This window comes from Sceloporus undulatus, chromosome 6, assembly GCF_019175285.1.
Source record: "Sceloporus undulatus isolate JIND9_A2432 ecotype Alabama chromosome 6, SceUnd_v1.1, whole genome shotgun sequence".
Taxonomy (NCBI): domain Eukaryota; kingdom Metazoa; phylum Chordata; class Lepidosauria; order Squamata; family Phrynosomatidae; genus Sceloporus; species Sceloporus undulatus.
Window position 1 is genome coordinate 27865758 of NC_056527.1, and position 20608 is coordinate 27886365.

A 20608-nucleotide genomic window follows, 5' to 3' on the forward strand; every position below is an offset into this window, starting at 1 on the left:
TGTAATATGGAAGAGATCAGGAAAGGGGAGCTTAACCCAAAAGGATGTTCCATGGAAGTACCAGAGCCCTTACGGTCAAGCAGGGCTGTATGCTGTGGAAGGAGGGATAGAGGCAACTGATCAAAAGATAGCATCTATAGGGAAAGAGACAAAGTAGGCAGTCAGTGAAAACAGAGAAGGTGAAGTTGGGGAGGAACTAAATGAAGGTAGAAAGGGGCCAAAATATACAAAAGCTAAACCTTGTGGAAGTTTTACTCCCTGAATCACTTAGCCAGCATGGCCACTAGGAACTGTATTCTACAGAAGCAATTTATTCATGCTCTGGCTAAAGGCCTAGAAAAATATGATCTGTGAACTATATGACACCATTGTGTGGTAATTACTATTCTGTGGTAATGACGTCCAAGAAGCAATGGGGTTGGAGGGTAATAAGGAATTTGGCAGAGTAATGTAAATTATCGTTAACAAGCTAAATTGTCAGCACTGGTCTTTTAGTTGTTGTTGTTGTTCAGCTTATTTTGTTTATTGATTCCACAGTTGCATAACTCTGGACCAAGTGCCATCAATGATACAGTCCTGTATGTGGAATGGCCAGTGCTGAGTGGAGAGGAATTCCTTCTTTACATCCTTCACATTCAGACACATGGACCATTGCAATGTCAAACAAGCTCTGCTATCAACAGTTTAGAAATAAAGGTAGGAAACTGAAAATAGCATTCTTGATTTACTTGCTGGATAAATCTTTGCTTATCTGGACTCCTCTAAATTTTATCCTACTAGTGCATTACTTCTAGAAGTCTAGACATGTTTATTTTAAACCCCACAACACATGGCAGTTGCCCATAAAAAAATCTGTTCCTAGGAAATGGATCACTGTGCCATTACAGCTCACTGCGGCCATGAACTCTTTTTCTTTTCTTTTTCTTAAATTTTCAGTTGTATAGTAAAAAATATCACAAGTGCTAGGAAACCTGTCTCACATTAATAGCTTTCCAGGTATATATTTTTTTTATTTCAAGTGATCTTCCAGAGTTTGGCAAGTTACTGTGCCAAATTTGGGGAGCTGCTTTGCCAAAAAGAATGAATACAGTGATGTGCTATAGCCATCACTGATTCTGCCTTACTAGAATCATATTCTGTATCTTGTGCATTTACCCTTTTGCTCCTTCTCCAGCACAGTCACAAAAATGATTTCAAATGCTTTCACTTCTCTTTTAGCCATTTTGCCTAAATCTGGAACAAACTGTGGTTTATCTTAGCTGTGACTAGATGAAAACAAACCAGCTTCAAACTGTGGTTTATAAAGCTGGCCTTTTTTGTCAATGAAGTTGATATGGTGAAGTGCAGTTAATTTAAAACAGATGCAGAAGTTTTTGATCTTTTCCTCGTTGTCATACTGAAGGAGGAAAGGGAACAGAGTACAGAAGTTTCTTAAGAGCCTGTGCTCATTTAGCATTGAACTTTCTCTTTGTTTGTTGTCTATCACTTTTATTGTTGGCATTAAAGTGGCAACTGTTTAACATTTTGATCTAATTTGTTCAACTCTAATGAAAAATGTTCAACCCTAGTGAGGAAAAAAATACTATTCATGAGATTCAGATCAGAACATAATTTTTCCCTGTTTCTCCCCAAATTGACATCTTATTGCGACTACAGAAAATACAAACTTGTCATTATATTGTAATTGAGAGCACAAGCCCTAATATCAACAAAAACTGCTATGAACTCTTCTACAAGTATTCTGTTTGGAGGTATTCATCCAGATCTGTTTTTCTTCATGTAGAAACTCCAGCCAGAATAATTAATTTTCCAGAAAACCAGAAAAAGTTATTATCCGAAAAATATTTACTGGTGCCAATAAAACTATTAACTACTAACCACAAGATTTGTAAAGATCAGTAGAATGATGTTAGGTTTCCAATGTGCTCTGACAAACAGAACCTAGGTCCAAGAGCTTTTTTAATGAAAGAAATGGTTACGAAGGTGATTGAAATGGCATTTTTTTTAAAGTTTAGTCTATTAAAAGAAGCTGCAATATCCTTTTGGGCAGCAGTTAATCCTCTTGCTATCTGAAGAGTAGAGAGTATTAGCTTTCAAGAACATAGAAGCCGAATGGGAGGGAGGAGGTCAGTGACAAGCCCAAAATGTCTGAAAGCAACATATCTGTTAGAGTAATTGTAGAATATGTTTACAACTCATTTTCTTTCTCTTTGCAGTTTTCTGTCCCAGAGGACACTCCAGAACTCGCTGCTTTTTTGCGCAACTCCTCTATCCCTCACTATGTTGGACGGAGAGAAGTCAAAGCTGTGGAGCATCAAAAGAACTCTGCAAGAATTCTGGTGAGACAATGAAAAGTTATAATGCCACATTTATACTGAAGGCTTATGGATGCAGTTTTAAGAATGAGATGGTTGCTTTATCCTGAGTTTGGCACTTGCTAATAAGAACTCCACTTTTCTTGGCATGTAGGGAATTGCGATCACATGGCAGAGGCCCAAAACAAAAAGAGCAGTGGTCAGCCCCGAGTTAGATCCATTGGCCCCAGACAGACAGGCCAAAATAAAGCTGCTTCGGGTCACTTTGGTGTTATGCTGTTTAAATGATGCATGTATCCCAAGAATCTGGAAGTTGTGCCAAAGAGTCCTAAGAGTCTGGAAGTCACGCCAAAGCCATACTCCAATCCTAAGGGCTGGAGTGTGGCTTTGGCACAGCTTCTGGACTCTTAGAAAGCATGCATCATTTAAACAGCATAACACCAAAGTGATCCAAAGCAGCTTTATTTTGTCCTGTCTGTATGGGCCCTTAGTTCTCTAAAAGGGGGGGAGGGGGCAGTGATTGGGGTAACCCTGGCTGATGTAATGATGGTGTAATCTGCCCATAATGCTTTGAGATAGATGGCAGAAAGAGGAAGCAAGCAGGCAAGAAAAGAAAAGTCAAGTTCCTAAAGTCTTTCTAAGCCAATATATCCCTAGTCAACAAAAGAAGAGCAAGAAGAGCAGAGGCTGCTGCATCTTCCAAGCAGAAGCAATGTATTTTATGAAAGAAAAACATTTTCAGTACAGGAAACGCATCTGCACACAAAACAGATTTAATGCACAGAAAAATGACATGTATTTTACACATCAAATACTACCCCAGAAGACTTCCCAATGCATGAATAGTGCTTAAACACTGTGCAAATATCTTGGTATTTTTGAGTGAGTGAATTACTCATTTCTCCTTGTGAGGAGGAGGAGGAACACAAAGATTTGCATGCCTAGAAGATATCAGTGAATGCTAAAAAGTGGATGGATCCTACAGCAAATCAGGCCTGAACTCTCCTTAGAAGCAAAGATGACTAAACAGGGGTTGTCATATTTTGGCCATATCGTGAGAAGACATGACTCACTAGAAAAGACAATAATGTTTGGTAAACTTGAGCGCAATCAGAAAAGAGGAACACTGCATTCCATATGGATAGATTCAGAGAAGCCACAGCCATGAATCTGCAAGAACTGAGCAGGGTGGCTGAAAATAGGGTGACTTGGAAGCCTCTTATTCATAGGGCCAACATGGGTCAAACTCAGCTTGAAGACAGTGAACAACAACAAAAGAAGAAATATAGAGCCATAACCAACTCCTTCCATGCCCCTCTCAGACTGAACTATGCTCCTTGCTTTTCTTTTAGTTATCTTATTCTGTATTCCTATTACTTGATCAGTGACATTTGGAAATTTCCCAAGCTGGTGCAACCACATCACACACTTCCAGACATCTCTATTGTGCACGCACGCGCGCACACACACACACACACTAGTCCTGGTTTTCTTTTCCAAACAACCCAGAGATCCTTAGCTATTGAACATCTTTGATACTCACTGGGCTTATGTCACCTATCCTCACAATGACTACTAAAGGATCAGCGTGCCCCCATGAATCAGTGGCTGGTGGTGGCTTCTGTAACCACGAGTTCTTAAATCCACCCCCAATTTTAGTTTGTACTTCAAAAGAACTATCCATAGTGCTAAACCCTGTCTCCCAAATAGGCCCATTCATTCCTTTAAAATTCAGACTAAAAAAGTGGATTCACTGCCACACTGACGTCGAAGCCACCAACCATTGCTCTATATTTTGCAAATAGAAAGAATGATGTCAAACATACATTAAGCTATATAAAGAATTTAGTACAATTTAGTTCTAAATTCTAGCAAGACCACCTTTGGAAAACATTTCTATTCAGCCATTAAAATACATAATTCCCCTCCCCTCCTCTCCAATGATGTCTTGCTATATGTCATCTTTTGCAATGACTTGTCTTTTGTGTAGCTAATACAAATTCATACTCAACAATTGCAGATGGTTAGCCCCAGTACTAATTATGTGATGGGATGGGTAGGGATCTGGATTTCATAAACTAAACATAAACAGAACCAGACCTCCCCCATCCCCCTTTGGTAGTTCGACCTAAGCTTATTGTATTTGCATTTAGCCTGACGTTTGGTATCATGTCTTTCTCCTCAAACCGTATTTTGAGTGGGTTTTTTGAGCAGCTGAAAAGAGGAAAAGAACATGTAATTTATCTTGTGTTTGCGTTAATTATCTTCAGTTATGTACTTTTTTATTTCTATTGAATGAATTAAAAATAATATTTCCAGTATTTCCAGTAGGGATTCTGGTGTGGAACTGCCACATTCTCCTGTGCAGAGCTTAGGGGCTTACAACACCCTCAGTCCCCAGCCAAATGGCTGGAAGATTCTGGGACATGTAATCCAATAAAGTTGCAAAGCATTCCACATACATGATTCCATTACTTGCATGGAAAATACCCCAGAATGAAGAAGAAATATTCATCCAGAACCTTTTATTGTATCAGAGTTCATGGATTCTAGCCTGTGGCTAGAATTCAGAAAAGCTGCTACTGGTGAGCCACAGAATAGTAATATTTTTAATATCCTCTCCCTCCACAATACTTCCTTCTGGCTCCCTTTTCTAGCTTACTATATGAAATGACTGGGGAGGGTTGCATCTTGTGTTCAAATGAAGGAATGGACTTAACCTTTCCCACACCTTGGCTACAGAAAAGTACTTGTGTGGCTCTTTGTAACCTAATCTATACGTCCATTCAGTTACTGCAACAAAAATAGCAAAATATCCATACATGGGTAACTTACATATATCTAGGATGAAGAGTTTTTAAGCCTTTAGTTATGCACTTCTTTTTTGGTTTAGTGTGATTATGAATTAAAAAAAATAAAACATTCCTTGCTTGCTTCTACAAGATAGAAGAATAAACAAATCTGGCAAGATTAAAGAGTGATTAAATAAGAGAAGCTAAACAAACACATCCTCTAAAACATTGCTTTTCAGTACATTCTGTATAATCAAGTTCCTTTTGAGGAAGTAAACAGGAGTTGGGGGGAAAACACAGCCTCTAATTTTCTTGTAGTTGAGAAACATCTTTTCTAATTTTGTATAGTTTTATGCACAAGATTAACTTCACTCTGACTTTTACAAAGAATAACATGATCTGCTTCCAGTTACATTTCCGAGATAGTGTTTTATATACAAAATTCACCTTTATAGAGGCTGAGGCCAAGCTAAAAGGTCTGCTTGCCATTCCCCCGGCTCTGTTCTGGTTCTGAGACACCCTCAATCAAAGTTTGGATGTTCAAAATGATGGACGCAGTAGAAATGGACAAATTGACATGTGCAATAGATGGAAACTTTTGCAAAATGGAAAAGAATGGCAGATTTTCATAGAATATTGTAAAGTTAAATGGAGTTGTGAGAATTAGAACTAATTTTCTTAGAACATTAAATACATAAATGTTTTTAGAACCTTAAAATAATAAAGTACTTTTTAAAAACTATCAATTTAGTACAGAAGCATGAGAATACTGAATGCAAATATATTAAAACCACCGTTTCTCCACCAAGGAAATGCAAGATTCTTTTCTCTGCCTACACATCCAATATAATTTAGTGTTCATTTTCTTAAAATGATTATGATTGTCATCATTATCATCATCATCATTGTCATCATTAGTACTATTATAATTTCTTTTCTTTAAACAAAATTGCAATTGTATTGGGTATTGTTATTCCATAAGGTATGTCAATGCACTTCTCCTGCTACCAAAAGATACTCAGCATGTCCTGTATTTTCTGACAGAACTGCACAAATGTGGAATGCTTAGTGATCACTTGTTCAGTGGGACTCTTAGAAAGAGGAAGAAGTGCTGCACTGAAAATACGTTCTCATTTATGGGCTTCAACATTTCTAAAGGTAAGAAAATGCAAGTTGAAATGTTTTAAGGGACTTCAGACATCTGTTATATACTATAGTGGCCTTCTCCAACCTGATGTCCTGCAGGAGCCCTTTCACACTACACAATTATAGCATTGTTATTCCACTTTAACCACCATGGTTAAAGTGCAGGCTAGGGAAGGACATTTTGAATTCTCAGTCAGAGACCTCTAATGTCTCACCAAAATACAAGTCCAAGATTCCACAGGATGCAGCCATGGCAGTTAGCGTGGAATAAGTGTGTAGTGTGAAAGAGTCTCCAGAAGCTTTGGACTATAATTCCATTAATAATTGACCATACTGGTTTGGACTGGTGAGATGCTCTAGTTTAGAGGAAGGCTGCACTACAAAACAAAGTGTGCATCTTGCATCTGGAAGCATATACGGATGCTGCTGTTCCTGGATGATACTCAGTGGTGTAGTGTAGCCAAAGCACCAGGATTTTATTTTGTATATATAAACAAAGAAATTAGCACCGTTACTTTCCCCTTAAGCTTCCCTGCTGCCTGTGAACTGAGGTGTAATTCTAACAGTTCTCTGAGAGAAAAACTGATATTTTTTTTAAACCACAGTATATTATTGTGAGCTGTCTCTGTTCTTATGCAATTTTTTTGAGGGGGTGATTTGGTCTTGAATGGAGAATAAAGACCTATTAGCTTTAGAAAAGTATAATAAATTGGCAATTTTATTGTTTGGGGGTGCATTTTGGATTGTCTTCCTTTGATAAAAAAAGTTTAGAAATGCGCCTTGTTTAGAATGTTCTAGTAATGAGTGCACACAAGATCTGCTACAAATGTAGTATGTGTAGCAGTCCTGATATTATGGCAAAATAGGACTTGATTCCTAGTTCTGTCATCTCTGTTTCTGGCCATTCACTGGAACACATTGGCTTACAGGAATGACAAGAGACAAAATTGTGTGGTTCAGTCCAGCAACAACATTCCTCTTGCGACAGTGTATATTCTGCCAGCACATTAGTTCTAAAAATGCCCTTGTTTGAATAGTCCGAAGTACAACAGGGCTCATAAGAGTTGAATGAATACATCTGATCACCCAAAACTTTATTATACACACTTTGGTCCAAAACACACTGCAGAAATAATCCAGTTTGAGACTGCTTTAACTGCCCTGGTTCAATGCTGGGAAGTGTAGTTTATTGTGACACCAGAGCTCTCTGACAGAAAAGGCTCAATGTCTCACAAAACTACACTTCCCAAAATTCCCTACCATTGAACCAGGGCAGTTAAAGCAGTTTCAAACTGGATTATTTCTGCAGTGTGTTTTGGACATTTGTCTCCCTATCTAGTTATCTCTTTGTCTAATTGAGAGACTGGAAAAATTACTTTATGGACTATAATTCCCAAATTCTAGAGAATGTAAATAAAAATGCAACTCTTCCAAGGTCTGGTTTTATGTATGAGCCATCCATCCTTGAAAAATATCTGATAATAGGATAGAAAGAAGGGCACTTTCCCATTTCAAAGGGCTCATAAAACTACTTATTCTGTAGTCTGATGTGACATAGCACAAAATAATGGAACATCTTCTTCTTCCAGATAGGAGAGTGTAATCCTGCAGAGTATTTAATCCATGGTGATTTATTTTTAGGACTAAAAACCACATGTTTCATTTCAAAGAATTATGTGGATTACTTTTTAATAATTTATTCAATGACTTACTAACTTTATGTCATATTAGAATGACATTTGCTGACTGTTCTGTCTCAGAGCAAGTTGTAGTCTGTCGCCTGAAAACCTAAACTTTTATCACAAGTTGCAGTTATATGAAGTGAGATGATTAAACATGTTTGGGTAAACAAGCAGCCTAGGATCCCCTAAGAGGCAGCAAAGATAATAAAGGCAGTTAAATCCAAGCCAAGAAAGAACAGGAATCACTTTTGGCTTCACTTCAAAGCCTGAATGCAAACATGAACATATGTTAAATTTTTTCGTCAGTCTAACTGAACCAACAAATCATCAATTGCCTAATTCATACCAAGAAGAAATAGCCTTATTTGGTTACAATACATTGTGTTTCCATTAAGATTTCTATGAGCTTTCCCTCTATGCAATAGTAATGTGTAATTTATGACACATCTCATGTGTTTATAAAATAAACTCTAGTTGAAGAGTCAAACTGTTTATAACATGCAAACATAGATAACTAGGCCTGAAAAGCAGCTTGGAGATGCTGTGGCTATAAGTACAGGAGCAGCAAGGAATAGAGGGGCAGTTAGCCTTTTCTCCACTGACCATTTTTCTAGAAATTTTCCAGCTTCACGCAGATTTAGAAATGTCTCTAATACTGCTTCCGCCCTCAAAATCATAGCTTTCAAAAGCTCCTTTTCTAGCACAAAACTTAGCCATGTAATTTGCTCCTGTTAACTTGCTTGACTGTGTGCTGGCGGGAAGGAACAGGAGGACTTATTATATCTTTTATATTTTCCTGAGGGAAATATAACGAATGTGGATAATATCTGCATAACCATTATCCACATTCGTTGTTTGTTGTTAAGTATCTCCAAGTCATTTTTGACTTATGGCAACCTTAAAGCAAACCTATCATAAGGTTTTCTTGGCATGTTTCTTCAGAGGGGGTTTGCCATTGCCATCCTCTGAGGCTGAGAGAGAGTGACTTGCCCAAGGTTACCCAGTGGGTCTTTATGCTCAAGCAAGGATTTGAATCCTGGTCTCCAGAGTTGTAGTCCAATGCTCAACCTATTACAACATGCTGGTCATTGTATATTTTATTAGATCAGTAATTTTTTCAGCTTAATAAGACAGGGTGCAAAGATGGCTAGCAGTTTCCATGTCATTGAAGTGGTGTATCCTCTCTGGGTTTTATTCCAAGGTTTAAACGTGTTGTCCAAGTTTCTGAACCTATTTTGGGGTAGTGATCACTTTAAAGTTCTGATTAATTCCCAAAGTGGATTCTCCACCACCCATGACATGGAAACCACAGTTGCCAACTCCATAGTGTGAATGTGCTCCATGCAACCACCCACCTATCCCCCACCAAAAAAACCCACTTAAGTTATCCTAGCTTCCTGTTACATGCAAAATGAAAGCTTTAGTTGCTTATTTCCGAACACATAACATTAACTTCCAAATTCTGTTTTGTTTAGAAAAAACACTTGAAGCTACTCTCTCAGTGAGGCAAAGAAACTGTGTGCAAGGTGCATGGAGCAAACTGCATACCTGGGCTCATTAAACCAGAATTTGATTATCTGAACTAAGCTATCATGTTTTTAAGACCTATGGAGTAAGTTGGGAGGTCAATTCCATCCCTTAACTGCCTTACTTGTTAGCACATTTCCCTCTCCCACTACTAAGCAGCAGCATTAATCATTTTAGGACTAAACTGGGTAAAATGAGAAGGAGGAATTTGTTCAAAAGGGAAGCAGCATGTAGCCTTACTCCAAAACCATGGTTAGGCAAGTGTCTGCAGCAGTATTAATTTATGATGTTTGGAATTTTTGCACATAGACTAGTCGCCAAATTTGAAACCTCATGTGCTAACTTTTAAAATTTATGTGCATGAAAAGAATTGTGCCATCTCTTATTTCTGATACCTTTCCAGGCTATTTTTTTGAGTCACCACAACTAACATAGCAGAGAAAGGAGTACAACTCATTTTCAGCTGCATTGCTGATGCTTGTGTTGTCTCAGTGCCTGAGAACTCTGAAGTCCATGCTCCAAGCACTTCCAGACTCCCAGAGATGCAAGAATAAAAGCCATAGTGTGTTTGTCATGTTTAGAAAGTTCCCCGTGTACTTGTTCCTATAACTCCTATAACTACTTCACCTCTGGCTGTATCACTGGAAGTACTGGGACCAAATCTAGTTCTCCTGGGCACCCATTTTGACTTCCTGGGGTTCCTTCTCCATGATGAGTAATTTCCCAGCTTTTGTATGGACTTTTCTCGTTCTAAAAAATTGCCTTAGTAATGACTGACAAAAAGAGTTTTAAGATAAGGTAATGACTACAAACAATCTACACAAATTCAATCTAGACAATGAAGAAACAGAAATAGTAAAAGAGTTCTCATACCTGATATCAAACATTGATAAAAATGGGGACTGCAGCCAGGAAATCTGAAGAAGATTAAGAATGGAGAGGGTGGCAAAAATGCAAAGATATACAATTGAACACAAAGTTAAGGATCATACAAGCCTCTGTATTCCTTTTTACCATGTATGGATGTGAGAACTGGACAATTAAGAAACAAGATAAGAAGAAAATCAATTCATTTGAGATGTGGTGCTGAAGAAGAGTGCTGAGGATGCCATGGATCGCCAAAAAGACAAATAAATGGATCGTAGAGTAGATCAATCCAGAAATCTCCCTGGAAGTCAAGATGACAAAACTTAAGCTGTCGTACTTTGGACATATGATGAGAATGCACGACACACTGGAAAAAACAATAATGCTAGGAAAGGTAGAGGGAAATAGAAAGAGAGGAAGGTTGTATGGTATGGATAGACTCTATTAAGGAGGTCATGGGTATGAACATACAGGAACTAAGCAGAGTAGTGGAGGATAGGGGATCTTAGAGATGTCTCATCCACAGGGTCACCATGGGTCAAGATCAACTCGAGGACAGTTAACAACAACAAAATGTCAGTATTTGTTGCCTCATGGTTTGCCTCAGTTTCATCTACCCCAGTAGCAGGGGGGACGATCACCACAGAAACATCTCTGGGGTTGCATTGAGCCTACCCAACACATTTAGCTCACTGTTCTTATAAGGGCTCATGTTTTAAACTTTTTCTCCTGCTTCATTTTGCCTTTTCTCAGATTTCAGTTCTGTTTGAATGCTTCCAAGCATGTCTTTTTAAATAAATACATAATATACCTCTTGCCAAACAAACACATGGAATAAGATGAGAAGATTAGGTTGGAACTGGCTTCAGGCAGTTCTTCCTTCCACAAATAACATGTGTACAGTAATCTCAAGACAAATTTAGGGGTTGTCTGCAAGAGCCACATGGCCTGAGTTGCCCCGGCCTCACACTGTCTAGTGCAGACAATGGAGGCCAAAAACCCCAGGGCAGGATCAGGGCTGATCCTACCTGTGCAGACACAGTTCCAGAGGATCCACAGGGCTTCCACTTCCTACTCCAGGGCACTAATTCCCTCTAAAATGAAGTTACCCAGTTCATCCTTCTGGATTTCTCAATCTTCCTGGAGGGCCTCCACCTTCTCTTGGGTGGTATCACCACCACCCTGCAGGGCATCCTCTTTCTTTTGCAGGGTATCCACAATCTCCTGAGGGTCATCCAAAGTGACTGCCTCCTCCTCATCCTCCTGGTCCCCACTGGAAGGCACTGAGGGTTCCATGGTGGCCTGGACTCCCTGCTTCCCTTGCAGGTCCTTTGTCTTCTTTTGGTTGGCACCTCCCTGTAGAGCCTCAAGTTCCTTTCGCCGGACATTGAGTTCCTTTTGCAGTTTTGTTCCCAGTGCCACATGGTCAGATGGAGCAGGGATCTGCTTACATAGATATTCCTTCACACTTTCTCAACACAGAACACGCAACAACAGGCCTGTGACTAACATCTTAATATTTTATTTTTCTCCCGTATGATTTTTAACATCTTTGTTTGATGAAGAAATCAGTGGAACTTAGAAAGATTACATCATGTATTTTGTGCATTTTAGTTGGCTTGAATAAAGGTATCACTGATTTGTGGATTTGGGATGTTATTGTACTGTACATGAAATGTGTTTCTGCAGAAGCATTTTCTTGGCAATTTTTTGTATTATTATTCCTAGAGGTTAGATATCAAGCAGAGCCGAAGGATTAGTGAATTCTTCAGGTGCATATTTTAATTGGCAGCAGTACATTTCTCACTCTCTATTCTTTTTAGTGAAGCAAGGCTGTGATTGTTGTATTAATATAATCAGAAAATGTATTTTGCTTACACTGTGCTTATGTTTGAAGAACAAACTTCAGAACTATAGATTTTTTTTTTGTGTGGGTGGGTTTTTCAGGCTATGTGGTCGTGTTCTGGAACAGTTTATTCCTGATGTTTCATCAGCATGTGGCTGGCATCTTCAGAGAAGATGCTGGTGAAACTTCAGGAATAAACTCTTCCAGAGCACAGCCACATAGCCTGAAAACCCCACCAAAAAAAACTATGGATGCCAGCCATGAAAGCCTTTGACTTCACACAAACTTCAGAACAACTACATATCCTAAATTTAAAGAAAGTTAGTTTTGTTAGTTCTCTCCCTTAAGAAAAAAGTTCATGATACTGTTCTGCAACATGAAAGCTTTCTTCCAAATGTAACTTATGAAGATGAAGCAAAGAACTGTTGTACATTCTGGAATAGTAGTCAACAAGTATTTCCAGGCTGGATTGTGACTGAGATCTGAAAGGAAAGATAAACCCTATTAGACACAACTCTGTCATCCATCTAGCTGAAAAAAAACCTGTTCTTTTTTCCTCCCCCCTTTCTCCCCTCCTCCCTTTCTCCCCTCAGCTTTCCCACCTGTCCACCATATGCAATTTATTTTTGTCCTTGCATGCCTTACTTGGCCTATACCATGTATCTTTTGGAGTGGGTTGTTGACTTCTGTTGTGCTTCATTGGGACCAAAGCAGGCACCATCATTCATCAACATGCCTACTGAGAACTCATTTAAATTGTTTTTTACTACTTAGGTGGGCCAGGAGCCTGACGTGCTTTCCAAATTACCTCTGCATGTGTCTGGATAGTATACAGACAGATATTATCCTCAGTGGGTGTTGGAAGTGCTTGGAATCCAGGTGCCCATGTGTTTTGCATTTGCATTAGCTGAAACAAAGGGTCTGACTTTTCCCCCCAACCAAGTACGATAATGAAAAGTGTATGTTTTAACTTTTCTAGGTAAGGTGCCAGTACTCCTGAGAGTGATAAAGATATCGGTGCAACTGTAGGCTAAGACCATGAAGAACTTTAGCTTTGATTTTGTAGCAAAAGAAGGAAGATATTTGTTCTAAAGATAATCACACATACTTGTCAACTGTGCATGGATAAGAGAGAGGTTGTTGTTGTTGTGTGCGCCTTTAAGTCACTTCTGACTTACGGTGACTCTAAGCCAAACCTATCATGGGGTTTTCTTGGTAAGAGTTTGTCAGGGTAGCTTTGCTGTTGCCTTCTACTGAGGCTGAAAGCATTTGCTCAAGGGCATCCAGTGGGTTCCTGACGGAGCGGGAAGTCAAGTCCTGTTCTCCATAGTTGTAGTCCAACACTCAAAACACTATGCCATACTGAATTTAAAGAGAGAGGTAGCCCTGGCATAGTTTATCCTGATGACCCCTTTTATGTCCATGCACTTAGATTGAGATCCTACATGAGTGTGTAACTCATATGTGCAGTTCCATGTTCTCCCTTTATCTGGCAGCTACCAAGCCCCATGAGGTACTCCTGCTGCTGTCACTTACCAGTGCAGGGAGAGGGAGGGAGGAATGATTCACACCATAAGCTGGTCTCAACTTAGTTGGAGGGGAAGTAAAGAGGGTGCACTATCAAATGGAGTAAACCCACCATTTCATTCTCCCAGGAGCTCAGAGGAGCTGGACCTTCACAAATCATCTTCCCACTCCTCTTTCCCTCTGGTATGAATGAGTAAAAGCAACCCCTTCTGCAGCTTTACAGCTGCTTATCATGGGAGGTTTTTGGTTGCAGCACAAGGGCAAAAGAAAAGCCTTCTGCACTTCATCCAGAAAAGGAGTTAGGCATGTACAGTATAAGCTGCAGTTATATGTGTGTAAGTCACAAACAGGATGCCAGCCTTTAGGCTGAGTGTCTCAAAAGGGGGGCCCTACTTATATACCGTGCATGGGAACCATGCAGCCTTCCTGATGTTGTTGGACTGCAACACTCAGGATATTTCATTCTGTGTTGGCTAGGGGCTGTTGGGTCTAACAGTTCAACAGCATCCCCAAAGCCACAAGATTCCCAACTCTGTTGTATACACATACAGCCTGGAAATACATTATAGGCTTTCAAAGGTAAATCAGTGACTGGGTGTGAAATTACTTCATGAGTGCAACAGGTAAGGGGCTCTAGTTACTTTTAAGGATAATTTAAAAGTACATTTAAAGGTCTTTTGACCAGAATTTTTCAGATTTTATGCCGTTCCCTTATCAATCTGGAGAGATGTTTTTTAAATAGAAAGTAATATAAAAAGTAACATTAATAAGTATCATTGTGACTTAATTTTTAACAGTACCAGTAACAACAATAAATTGTGTTTTTAAATATATGCTTCCTGTTCAGTTTTGTCTACAACCATAGGCCATTGTGATGGAAGGAAAATGAAAGCCAAGAACTACAAGTAGGGAGAATAAACAGCAATAAACTCAAGCCAATAAAATTCATTCACAAATCCAGAACTGTCAATTTAATCCTCAATATCATTCCATAATCCCAAAGCAAATTTGTGTAGATGCTTAATAGCCATGTCAGAAATAAAATACATAATAGTAAATAAAGTATATTGCTACAGGATAAATAACTTTTAAAGCAGCCTTATGAGTGAGATGAATTAAGTTCTATTTAATAGTAGCTTGCATGCAGCTGAACATGTATGGGAGCCCAACACCCTCAAGAATCTTAGATATGCAAAAGTCCCAGAACATTATTACACGAGGATTCTGTTGTGGAACTAGAGCAAAATAATAGCATTATTGGGCAGTACTCGCCACACATCATCTTCATCCTGTTGCTGGTGTGCACTTCAGTCTTTTCTAAGGCACACCTTGTCATTGACAGGGAAAACCGATCAATGACTCCCAATAACACTACTATCCAGGTAGTCACCCTCATACAATGATCTCTTCAACTTCAGAAACAAAAGACAGCAGTCATGTGGCATGAAGGCCATGATTCTCTTCCTCTTCTTCCCCCCCTTCACTGTTCCCAAGCAGGCCAAGCTTAGGAAGACGACATGCTCTCTCGATCCCTGTCCTTTCATGGCTGGCAGCTCAGGGGGGAACGGCTGTAACCATCATGTTGCGCCGTATTATTAATTCATCTTTTATGGAAGGGCGGTTTCCATCTAACTTAAAAACTGGAGTTGTTAAACCTCTGCTTAAAAAGCCCTCCCTAGACCCCCTGAATCGGATTAACTATCGGCCTGTTTCGCTGCTGCCTTTTCTAGGGAAGGTGATTGAGAGAGCGGTTGCCTTCCAGCTCCAAGGGATCTTGGATGAAACTGATTTTCTAGACCCATTTCAAACTGGCTTCCAGGCGGGCTATGGAGTTGAGACTGCCATGGTCGCCTTAGTCGATGATCTCCGCCTGGGCATGGACAGGGGTAGCGTGTCCCTGTTAGTGCTCTTGGACATCTCAGCAGCTTTCGATACCATCGACCATGGTATCCTTCTGGAACGCTTGAGGGAGTTAGGTATCAGGGGCACTGCACTCCAGTGGTACCGTTCCTACCTCTCGGGCAGATTCCAGATGGTGCAGCTGGGGGACTGTCGCTCCGATAAGAGGGAACTAACCGGGTGTCCCTCAAGGAGCGATTTTGTCCCCTATGCTATTTAACATTTACATGAAACCGCTGGGAGAGATCATCCGGAGACATGGGGTGTTATCAGTACGCTGATGACACTCAAATATGTTTCTCTTTGTCTCCAACTGATTCAGTGACTAGGGATGGCATCTCTCCTCTGAATGCCTGCTTGGAGTCAGTAATGGGCTGGATGAGGGAAAACAGACTCAGCCTGAATCCAGAGAAAACGGAAGTACTCGTGATAGGTTCCCCGGGCCCGGGGAAGGAGGTTTGTCCACCTGTCCTGAATGGGGTCATGTTCCCCTTGAAGGACTCAGTTCGCAGTTTGGGGGTGCTTCTGGATTCATCGCTCCACCTGACGTCTCAGGTGGATGCGACGGTCAGGAGCACCTGTTACCAGCTTCGACTGTTATGCCAGCTACGACCCTACCTGGGCCGGAGGGACCTTGGAACGGTGGTACATGCTCTGGTAACCTCTCAGTTAGATTTCTACAATGCGCTCTACATGGGGCAACCCTTGTACCAAACTCGGAAGCTACAATTGGTTCAGAACATGGCAGCAAGATTGGTCACTGGATCCTCCAGGACCAGTCATATAACACCTATTTTACAAGATCTACATTGGCTGCCCATTTGTTTCCGAGTGCAATACAAGGTGTTCGTTATCACCTATAAAGCCCTAAATGGCTTGGGCCCAGGGTACTTGGAGGACCGCCTCTCCCCATATAGTCCGCCCCACACTCTCAGGTTGGGCGGGAAGAATCTGTTAAGAGTTCCTAAGTCGAGATACATCTCATCTTCTCAAAGGGCATTTTCCATCTCAGCCCCACAGATTTGGAACTCTCTGTCCGATGAGCTCCGCTCGGTCACCTCTATAGACTTGTTTAGGAAAAATTTGAAGACCTATCTTTTCTGACAAGCTTTCCCCTGTGTTCCTTAATTATACCATCTTTCCTCCCCTTGTTGCACATTTGTTCGATCCAGCTATTGTTTGTATTGGTTTTTTTTAATGGTTTTATGATGTAATGTTTTAGGTTGTATTCTGAAGTTTTAATTGGTGCGGGAAGATTGTTGGATGTTACTGGGGATATATGTTGCTATTTCACTGTATTATTCTTGTATGTTGTGAACCGCTATGATCTACCCAGGAATAGCGGTATACAAATAAAAATTATTATTATTATTATTATTATTATTATTCATTTTATTATTATTATTTTTGCTATTATCAGCTATGTGATCTCTCCTTCCATCCTCCACCACCTAATCTCTTTCTCATCCCCTCCTCAGCCTCATCTCTCCTTCCCCTCTGGCACCCACTCTCTCCCCCATTCTCCCATCCAATCTCCCCACCACCACCACCAGACTGATCTTTATGCTGCAAGTAGGGCAGTAACTGGAAAGAAGCAGAAGCAGGGTAGTGTGGAAGGAATGTGCAGTACTATACCTATATTGAAGCAGATGTGGAATAGAAATTCCTTCAACACCAACTATCCACATGCTTCCTAAAACACGATTGTTGTGCCATAGAAGCTTTGTGTGATAATCAGTCTCTTGTAACAACTTCACACTTACAGACATTAAGCTCAACAGTGAGAAGTTGAGAATGCAACATCAGAGGTCAGGCAGTAAGCTCAGATTGGCTTGACATCCATGCAAGTAGCCTTACACAGGAATATCTGGATACTGAACTGTGAAGTTTACATGTCTGCAACCCTTAAGAGGGGAAGGTGTTATTAGGTGACTGTATCCAGAAGCCGGCAGATGTTAATCCTCAGGAAATGCCCGGTGGTGGGGTCGTTTCTAGTAATACAGCCTTAAAATTGAAACAGAGTATGTCCAGTGGTGACTTACGTTTTTGTGGTTGATGTATTTACTGTAAAGGAGTCTTTGGAAATGGCTAATGTTCTTTACTGTTCATCCATCAAATCAGATTGTGTTGGATAGTGCTCCAGAGTCTGTTTGGTAATGTCAGATTAATGAGGAAGACAAGATATGCCTTTCCTTCAAGATTACTCCATAAATTATATACAGTATGTTTAGTAGTTTGCTTAGATATGAGCAGCTGAGCATATAAATCTCTTGGGAGATGTGGTGTTCAATGGCCTAATATAAGCTTTGACATTCTTTTGCATAGAAAACCCCACATCTCTTGGGGAACACTATTTTTTGCACCCTGTATCCTGCTCTGAAGCTGGTTTGAAATGGGTCTCAATAACTTGTATTATCTAAGACTGCCTAGAGTTGGAAAGCAACTGCCTTCTCAATCACTTTGCCCAGAAAAGAAAGATTTGATATTGGCCTATACGTTAAGTGCAGGCGTCCAAGGAGGGCTTATTTAGAAGTGGTTTTACAACTGCTTCTTTTAAACAATATGCAAAACTTCTCTTCCTGAGAGATGCATTAATATATATTGTAACTGATATCTAATTGCATGTCCTCCCTGGACAACCAGCCAAGAAAGACAGGGATCAAGAGGATAGGTTTTCTTCATTACTTGCCTGTCTGCATTGGTGGTATTCACCAGCTGAAACACATAGATAAACACAATCATAAAGATTTTTTTAAATACGCAGTATATGTAACAGAATTGTTACTGCTGTTGTTTTTGTGACAATCATTATTGATTTGATTATATTCTGCCCTTCCTCATGAAAGTTCAGTGTGGCATATAAATTGCAACTGGCAACCATGGGTTGCAAAAGGTGGGTCTTGAGATTCTGTTTCTCTTCCCAAAGGAAATCCAACACAAATACATTCTGATTTCATTACATAGAGGATGAGATGTTAGATTAAAGATCTTAGGTATAAGTGAGTACACTAAAATGGTTAAGGAACTAGCTAAGAGAAAAAGGTTCAGGAATTTAGGACCAAAAAGCAATCTCAAGTTGAGGGCAAGTAGCCTCTGGAGTCTTCCAGGACCAATGTAAGAGTCATTTTATGTTTGCTAATGAAGTAGGAGTATATTGATGACATTTGTTGATAACCCCAAAGAGGGGGACTATATTTTTACCATGGAGGACAGTCAAGAAATTTATACAAGATGATCTGAATGACCTCATGAACTCAAGTAATAGGAACAGAATGAGTCTGAATAGTGCAAAATGTTATGGTCATACACTTAGGGACTAATAATAAACATATTCGCTATCATCTGGGGATTCAGTAGCTGGAAAAACAAAGAAGGAGAAAGATCTAAGGAAGAGATACACAGAAACATGTAGCAATTCATGCACTGAAGTGAGTATTGCCGTGCTAGATTAAGAATTCATTGGTGTAGAACAGGCAAAAAGGTAGGGATCTCAGGAAAGTTTTCTAAGTTAAAATGTTGATATAGATAGATGGGTGGATGGATGTTCAGATGTTTGAAATCATGAAACTGTTAGGGTACTTCCTAGCAAGCTATCATAAAGCCCAGAAACAAGGTACATGCATGTTAAGAAGAAGAAGAAGAAGAAGAAGAAGAAGAAGAATACTGTTTATTTATAGCCCACTTTTCCAAAAGAGATCAAAGCAGGTTACAACAAGGATATAAAACATTATACAATTTGGACAACAGTATATAAACATCATAAAAATATTCCAAAATTAAAAACACATTAAAACTACAGAGAATAAAAACCATGTTCATCCTTATTTCTGGAGGCTAGAGGAATCTTAAAATTAGAATGCCTCAGAGTATTCAACAGTGTACTCTACTTACAACCTAGAAAGCTGGAATTCAGCTAGTTGACAATAGTGAAAGTGAAAACAAAATTTAAGGTTCTTTTTGCCTCAGCTCTACTTACTTAACCCTCATTAGTGTCTTACAAAGTCATCTAGCTTACAGTTTGTCTTGTACTACTGTATAATGGAGAACTTGATGCCATGACTATAACCATTGGTGTCAAACTGGTGAATGCTGTTGTGATTTCTCTTTTCACTTGTGAACAAGCTACATGGAATATCAAGGAACATACAAACAAGTGTAAAAAAGTGTAGTCTGGTTGCCTCCGCTTTGAAGAATATGTGAAAAGTTACTTGTGACTTGTATTTGCATCTAACATTTTAACAGTAACATAAAGCATGAGTACTACAACAAAGCAAACTCAGACCGAAAGCAGTATTCTCTTAATATTCCAACTCAGATCCAGTATGTGGATGTTTACCTTGGAAAGCAGTAACATGTAGCTCATGGGATGCCAGTAGAGAAATAACACTGGAGAACTAACTGCCCATCACAGATTAAAGCACAGACTGTTTTGTTGCGTTCAAGAACAAGTTGGTCAATGAGAAGAGGAATAGCTGTGGAAGAAGGGGATAAATATTGGTCACAAAATAAAAATTCTGCCCCCCCCCATGAAATTTTCCTTCATTCCCCAAATTACTGGCATTGCAGAAAGTGAGACAATGAAAATTGTCCAAACATGGAATTTTTGTATTTGCTGTGTTTGCCTGCCCCTTTTCTTTGGATGACTAAAGGCATATTTCTAAATGCTCGATGGAAGTTTCATGCTGCAATGGTAGAAATTTGAAAGAACTGAAGGAAATTTGAAGGAATTGAAGGAAAATGTCAGAATTTTCATTTGGGGATAGCAATATCTTTATTTTGCCCCACCACCACTCTATAGCTATACTTATGTCACTAAGACAAACATTACTATCAACAGGGGGGAAATATAACAAGAAATTAAATAATGATAAGATGCCCTTTCATGCACCCAAAATTTGCTACTTCTGGTAACTCTGTCTAATAGTAGAGCCAGCCCTGCCTCTTTTATTATCCATTAGCAGGCCTGCAACAATTTCTTTTGTTACCTCTTTTGCTCCAAGTGACAAA

At 39.6% G+C, this 20608-nt stretch overlaps 1 protein-coding gene across 1 annotated transcript in view; it reads left to right on the plus strand.

The window, feature by feature from the left end:
* ITGA8 (integrin subunit alpha 8) overlaps window positions 1–20608 on the plus strand; it is a 150620-nt gene that overhangs the window by 101358 nt on the left and 28654 nt on the right. The window contains exons 25-27 of the mRNA XM_042476792.1: window positions 538–696; window positions 2217–2339; window positions 6152–6265. Coding sequence (XP_042332726.1) covers window positions 538–696; window positions 2217–2339; window positions 6152–6265 — 396 coding nt within the window. The remainder of the gene's footprint in view (window positions 1–537; window positions 697–2216; window positions 2340–6151; window positions 6266–20608) is intronic.